At 52.9% G+C, this 7,062-nt stretch overlaps 1 protein-coding gene across 1 annotated transcript; it reads left to right on the top strand.

Moving 5' to 3' along the window:
- The first annotated feature begins 281 nt into the window (after nt 1-281).
- ABHD11 (abhydrolase domain containing 11) lies at nt 282-3,910 on the top strand. Its single transcript, XM_036767519.1, has 6 exons — nt 282-490; nt 795-930; nt 1,762-1,935; nt 2,772-2,942; nt 3,330-3,514; nt 3,606-3,910. The coding sequence occupies exons 1-6, from the start codon at nt 372-374 to the stop codon at nt 3,736-3,738; spliced, it is 918 nt and encodes a 305-aa protein (XP_036623414.1). The 5' UTR covers nt 282-371; the 3' UTR covers nt 3,739-3,910.
- The last annotated feature ends 3,152 nt before the right edge of the window (nt 3,911-7,062 follow it).

The raw sequence follows: 7,062 nt of genomic DNA, 5'->3' as shown, positions 1-7,062 counted from the left end.
CCTGCGGGAGCCCTGCCGGAGCCCTGCCGGAGCCCGGGCTGGAGCCAGTGGGAGGAGGAGGGGAGGGACAGCGAGGGCGGGGGCGGGGCTCCCGCTGAAGTAGGGCTTGGATTGGAGGAGGGAAGAGCCAGAAAGAGACGAGGGGCGGGCCGGCCGGCAGCAGCTGGGGAAAGGTTGTGGGAGAATCCGAGGGAGGGCCGAGAGTAGTTCTCGGGGGCGGGGGCGTGGGCGGGGCGCGGGCTAAGAGCGCATGCGTGGCGTCACGTGGGCGGCACGCGGAGCGGGAGCGGCGGGTGGGGGCGGAGCTCACCTCTGCTGAGGTCAGCGCCGGGGTCCGCGATTTCCCGGGCTGGGCCGAGGCGGCGCGGGGCATGTGGCGTTGGAGCCGGGCCTGGAGGGGCCTCTGGGGGGTGGCCTGCAAGCCCCCGCTGCCTTCCCGGGGGCCCGGCCTCCGTGGGGCCCCGGCCGCGCACGGGAGCAGCGGCCCCAGGTAAGCGGAGGCCACCGGGAGGGGGGAGGGGCGCCCTCGCTAGGTGACCAACGGCCGCCCCACCCCCACCGTGACGGTCCCCCTCCTCCCCCTCCCCCATGGTCGCTCCTCCCTCCGGGGTTCTCAGTATACCCTTCACTACATCCCCCTCTTATCACCAGGTTCCTCCTGCACCAGCATCCTCCTCCCTTAGCACCTGTCGCCGCCCCCCACATACCCCCGGTGGGGCTGATGAGACTGCCACCCCCATCCCCCCCTTGTCCCCCAGTCTGGGCCATCCTTTCCCTCTCGCCCCCCACCCCAGGCCGGTGCCCCTCTCCTACAAGCTGCTGGACTCCGAGGACAGCCGCCCGCCCCTGGTCTTCCTGCATGGGTTGTTTGGCAGCAAAACTAATTTCCAGACCATCGGCAAGACCCTTCAGCAGCAAACGGGCAGGAAGGTGAAGAGGACCCCGAGTGCGGGGCGGTGGCAGGAGGGGCGGGCCAGAGACGGAACAGGAAGGGGGGAATTGAAATGAGCAGCCATGACCACGTGCAGTGATTTGGGTGACGCCAGAGACAGCCCCCCCCCCCCTATATCTGGGACCCCCTGTTGGATGGAGGGGTGGCTGCTCCTTCTCAGGATCCTGTTGGAATTCCCAGGCGCTCCTCAGAGTGGCGCTCCTGTTTCCTTCCTGAAGACTCATTTGTCTTTTCTCATTGGTAGCTATTGGGCTGAAAGGGAAAGACCGAGCCAGACCATTTTGCTGAGAGATCAGCCTGGGAACGTTCCGGTGGGGGCGTGGGGGGAGGCAGGAAACACCTAGGTTCAAATCCCACCTTAGACATATTTGAATAGAGAAGTCACTGATTTTGAACTAGTCTGTTGCTGAAGTCTGGTAAAGTGCTTTATAAACCTTAAAGCTCTATTGAAATGTCAGCTGTTATTAATATAGGCTCACATAATGCTCTTGGTTCGGACCTAGATTCAAATCCTGACTTTGCTTCTTGCTACTCACATGAAAGTAACTTGTCCTCTCAAGGTTCAGTTTCCTCGTCTGTAAAATGGACTGATGATAGCTTTTGAGGTTCCTTTAGCTCTGTGTGTAGGCTCCTGTGGTCCCTCCCAGGGCGCCTGCTTCTTCCTGCCTCAGCCCCTCTTCCCACCTCTTGTCAGGGTCTGCTCATTTGACCGGTCTGCTTCTGCACCCAGGCCAGCACCCCGAGGTTGGGGAGAGGGCTCCTGCAGGGAAAAACTGGGAGACTGACAGCCACTAGTCTCTGCTCCCTAGGTGCTGATGGTGGATGCCCGGAACCATGGAGAGAGCCCACACAGCCCTGATTCCAGCTATGAGGCCATGAGTGCCGATGTGGAGGCCCTCCTGCCCCATCTTGGCCTGGCCCCCTGCGTCCTCATCGGACACAGCATGGGGGGCAAGACAGCCATGATACTGGCTCTGCAGAGGGTAGGAGGGCTCCACTGAGAGCCAGGGGTATGAGCGTGGGGAGGGGGAGGGCAGGAAAAGAGAAAGGGAGGGGGAAGAGGAAGGAAGGAGGGTCAGAAGGATGGAGGGAGGGAAGAGTTATTAAATTATTAAATGCTTACTCTGAGCACAAACAGTCCCTGCCCTCAAATTTTAAGGGCAGTGGAGTGATGTAACACATGTAGGGTGCAGTATCCAGGGATACTGGTACAGGAAGTTACAGGGATGATGATGGTGAGTTAGGACTGAGGTGGGATGTTAGTAGTAGATTTTAGGCCCACCCCCAGAACAGTCCTTCATCATAGTTCCAGACCTAGAGAGCTGAGGAGGAAGAGGCAGGGTACACCCAAGGCAGCCACTGAGTCAAGATAGTGCCTGGTATACAGGAGGTGCTTAATCAGTGCTTATTTCCTGACTGACAGCGACATGGCTGAGGCAGCCACCAGTCAGGACTGGGAGGGCCCAGGGTGTGGAAGGCCATTGGGAGAGGATGCAGAGGAAAGCAATAAGGTTAGCACCAGGCCATAGAGAGAGGTTTCTTTCTTGCATCTCTTCCTGCTGAATCCTAATGGATGGGAGGATGCTTCCAGTGCCCTGCCCCTGGTGGGGTTTCAGAGTTCAGGTCCAAGTTCTAAGAATTGCCCTCCTTCCCTTGCTCTGGTGTGGATGGAAGGGGTACCCTCAGTGGCTCCAGTGCTCCACCTTTGGCCTGTAGTGCCCCCTTCCTTCTCCTTTCAGAGCCCTGCTCCCACATGCCTTGCCTCAGTGACACCCTTGAGGGTACCGCAGGTCATTCTGGGGGTGGCTTTTCCCTGTAGCCAGAGCTGGTGGAACGCCTGATCTCAGTGGACATCAGCCCATTGCCGACCACAGCTGTCTCAGACTTCTCTTCCTACTTGGTAGCCATGAAGTCAGTACAGATCCCCGAGGAGCTGTCCCTCTCTCAAGCACGAAAAGTAGCAGACCAGCAGCTCAGTCCTCTCATCAAGGTAAACCCACCTCACCTGTTGGGGAGGCTGCTGAAGCTGTCTTAGAACAAAGTACTCTGGGGAAAACGGGAGGAAAGTTCATAGGACCCCCGTGAGAGGGCCTGGCTTCAAATCCAGCCCTTGGTGCTTCCTCCCATGGACAAGCAATCTCCCTTGGGTGCATCTGCACAGTGAGGGGGTTGGAGCAGATTACCTCTGAGGTCCCTTCTACCTCTGGAGCAATGACTCTTCTCGTGGCAGGAGGAGAGCCAGGTGGCTGCTGAGCCAGGATGGAGGACATAGGTCTGAGATTGAGCTGGGGGTAGAGATGGACCTGGCATGAGAGGGGAGGAAAGAAAGGACCTGGGGGTCCAGGGGAGTTTGCCCACTAAGCCTACTTGCCCCCAGGACTCCACTATACGGCAGTTCCTCCTCACCAATCTGGTGAAAGCCAGCAGCGGGCAGTTCAAGTGGAGGGTCAACGTTGAAGCCCTAATCCACCAGATGGACAAGATCTTCGACTTCCCTCAGCTCCAGAAATCCTACCCTGGTCCCACACTCTTCCTCAGAGGTGCCAAGTCTAAATTCATCCAGTAAGGCTGGACTGGGGGGTGGACGGACGCTTATCTCCCTTTATGCCTCCCCTTTGATCCCTCATCCTCCATCTCTCCTCCCTCTCCACAGGCCTGATCATTTCTCGGAGATCAAGCGTCTGTTCCCTCAAGCTCAGATCCTGTCTGTTGCAGGGGCTGGCCACTGGATCCATGCCGACCAGCCCCAAGACTTCATGACCAGTGTTAAACACTTCCTGGCCTAGCAGTTGGTTGTCCCCCATCTCCACTAACTCAAGCACTCCCAGCACTCTGGGGACCAAGGAGCCCCTCCTACTGGTGAAGGAAGCTCAGCACCCTGACTCCTGTCCACTTCATCGTGGGCACCACAACCAGTGTTTCAGACTTTAACCAATAAAGCTGTTCTCAGCCTTCTCACCTGTGTTACTCCCAACAGTAGGACAAGTGGGTGGTTGAGCCAGGCTGAGGATTAGAAGGGTCGTGGGCTCACCCCAGAGACCCTTCTCTCTCTGCATCTGGCTTTGGGTCTGCCTGGTGACCAAGTGTGACCCTATTTCTAGGGTGGAAAGGAGATTTCCCACACTGTGTGTGTGTGTGTGTGTGTGAGAGAGAGAGAGAGAGAGAGTGTGAGTGTGAGACTGTGAGTGATGGCTAGCCACAGCATTCAAGGTGACTGAATGATTACTGAGCCCCTCCAGGAGAACCTGGCCTTGCCAGAGGGCTTGACTGAAAGTCCAGACCTTTGATTAACCTCATGTGACTCTGGGATCCTCACCAGTAATTGGGAAATGATTAAGGTTGGGGAGGGAGGGAGAATAATTCTTTCTGGGGCATGTTGAGTTTGAAATGCTTGCAGGTTGTCTGGTTTGGTGGTGGGAGGTGCTGGAGGTCAGCAGAGAGATTAGGAATGGATTTGTGGATCTGGGAAGTCTATATGTGGAGATGGCAACTGAGCCCTTGGGAACTGATGAGATCACAGCACAAGATAGGAGAGCCAGGTTAGAAAAGAGGCCCCAGGCCAGAGCCTTGGGGGTGCTCTCAACCTTAGGCTTGATGTGCAGGGAGGACCAGCAGAGCACACCATCCGAAAAACCTAGAAAGAAACGAGTCTGGGAGGAAGAGGTGCTCAGAGTACCGAGTGCTATGAAGCCAAGGATGAGCGCTGACAGAAGCCACTAGAACTGGCGTTCAAGAGGGCGTGTGGTAACAGGAGGGATGAGGTCGGAAGCTGCAGAAGTGGAAACACCTGGAGTCTAGCCGAGAAGTGGAGACGGTGCAAATCCAGCGTGTCTGAAGGATGAAGGAGACAAGTTATTCATAGGACCTGGTAGATTGGGAGAGGTTGAAGTTTTTTGAGAGCACATGGGGTTGATGGTGGGAGCAATCTGGTGGAGATGTCAGGACGGAATGGCTCAGGGGCATTTGGACACTAACCTTAGCAAGGAATAGGGCCACCTCTCCAAGGTGGAAATGAAGGAGGAGGAAGTCGGGGAAGATAGCAGAATGATGTGAGTGAGAAGCCAAGTCTCCAGCTGACAGCCTTGGAGAGGGACCAAGGAGAGAAGAGAAGGAGCAGCCATGAAGAGTAGGATAGCCAACTGTTTAGAGAGGAGGAGGAGGATTGCCTTGTTCCTATGAAGGCTTACCTGAGATTAAGATAACACAAAATTTTAGTGGACCCAGCTTGTGAGTAGGAGTAAAAGAGGAGAGTGGTGACAATATGCCAGGGATGGGGACTAGTAAGTGTAGCCCTCGTAAATTCTGGGAATCCCTACCCCAACTCCCTCTCCCACTGAAGGGTCGGGTCCCCAGCAGGAATAAGACTAGAAGGCAAAGGATTTGAGATGGGTTCTTATCTCCAGAGAAGGGTGTAAAATGCTGATCCACTGGGGTGAAGATCAGTAAATCGGAAGATGGACTCTACCCCACCCTCATGATGTCTCAGACATACCTTGCCACCCCCTTGGCCATTATCATCCACCACTGTCCCATTCCATCTACTCACAGGGTTACCGTGGCTAGCAAAAAGCAGACTGCCTTGGGGAAACCCACCCCAACCAGCTTGTACACAACTGCGCCCCACACCCCCCATCACTTCACTGACTACATCCAGGCAGAGTAAGAACCTAGCCCCGCTGGGTTTCAATTTGAGTGGGAGAATGGTTTTTAGGACTGAAATTCACCTGCTTGGTCAGCTAACTACCAAATTAGTTACCAGTGATTGTCATGTATAAGCCCTCCTTATTTCCCAGGAAATGCACAAGGATTTTTAAAATGTTAACTCACTCTAGCTTGTAGGCGCCATTGCAATCAGCTCTTTGTCAACCTGCTAAATATAGTTTTTAAACTTTTTTAAAATTTATTTTGTTACCTTGGGAATATTTCCAATATATATTGACACTGGCTCCTTCACTCTATCCATGTGTCAAACAGTCATGCATCATGTGTTAATTAAATTATTGAGAATGTTAATTATAGTTTAGTGAGAGCAGAAATCTACACTATTAACTAAAATACCACAAAAAAGTTTTATATCATTTATTTCATTTTAATTTATCCTAACCCAGCTCAGGTAGCTTGACTGTGTACTTGAGACTTGGTCACTCTTAACTGGTCAATCAGTCAACAGGTTTGGGGCATGTGACTTTGAAGTTCTGGGAGTTCTGCCAGGCCCTATTAGTGACAAGATGCAAATAAAAAGAAGGTACAGTTGCTGCCCTTGAGGAGCTTCTAATCTATTCAGCTATAGAAGGAGGGCCCTGGTTGCTGTAAATATCCATAATATTAAAAGCTGGAAGGGTTATTTACAGTTATCCATTTCACATCGTGTCTTTCCCCATTCCAGTTTCGATATCTCACAGGTTAGCATAAGAAATCAGGTGGGAATTTGGGGGAAGTTTTGCAGAATCCATAGACAATGCATGAAAGCCAGCAGACAACACAGAAAAGGTTTAGAAGCTCAGAAATGCAAAACATACATTGGTAGTATTACATGGCAAGGGTCAAAAAATGTTATGGAGATTCTCCAGATGGGGGCACACCCCCTAACCCTACTATGTGGAAAGGAAAACTATAATTCAACTGCTGCATTATAAAGATGAAAAAACTGAGACCCACTCACTTTGTTCCTTGCAATCAGAGATGACATGATTTACCCAAGGTCATAGCTATAGAACCAAAGCTGGGAGTGCTTTCAAGGGCCATCTTGGCCCACTCCTTTTATAGATGATGAAATAAAGCCCACGGAGGTTTTGTAGGTTGTGTAGTAGGTTATAGGTCATTAACTTTGTTTGGTTTTGTTTTTTTTCAGAGATTTAAGACTGCATTATTCTATGGGCCCTCCCAAAAGCAGGCATTGAACGCAACTGTGCCGAAATACACAAAGCGTCTGCCTCCCCATCTCCAGAGGCAGTGGGGGCTCTTGGGGCAGAAGATCCACTTCTACACTTGTCAGTTCTGGGGGAAGGAACCAAAGCCTATTCATTAATTAACAATCCAGACTATGCACTAGTGGCATATTAAATCACCAGGAAAATCAAGCAAAGATATATTTTCAGTCTGTCACTCTC

The sequence above is a fragment of the Trichosurus vulpecula genome, chromosome 7 (assembly GCF_011100635.1).
Source record: "Trichosurus vulpecula isolate mTriVul1 chromosome 7, mTriVul1.pri, whole genome shotgun sequence".
In the NCBI taxonomy this organism is placed as follows: domain Eukaryota; kingdom Metazoa; phylum Chordata; class Mammalia; order Diprotodontia; family Phalangeridae; genus Trichosurus; species Trichosurus vulpecula.
The sequence above is the reverse complement of the archived record's forward strand: the minus strand, read 5'-3'. Positions and strand labels throughout refer to the sequence as shown.

Excerpts from the sequence above, each read along its gene's own strand:
- ABHD11 (XM_036767519.1), top strand. The coding sequence starts at position 372 with ATGTGGCGTTGGAGCCGGGCCTGGAGGGGCCTCTGGGGGGTGGCCTGC. Across the intron at positions 931-1,761 it reads AGCAGCAAACGGGCAGGAAG|GTGCTGATGGTGGATGCCCG; the intron begins GTGAAGAGGACC and ends TCTGCTCCCTAG. Across the intron at positions 2,943-3,329 it reads AGCTCAGTCCTCTCATCAAG|GACTCCACTATACGGCAGTT; the intron begins GTAAACCCACCT and ends ACTTGCCCCCAG.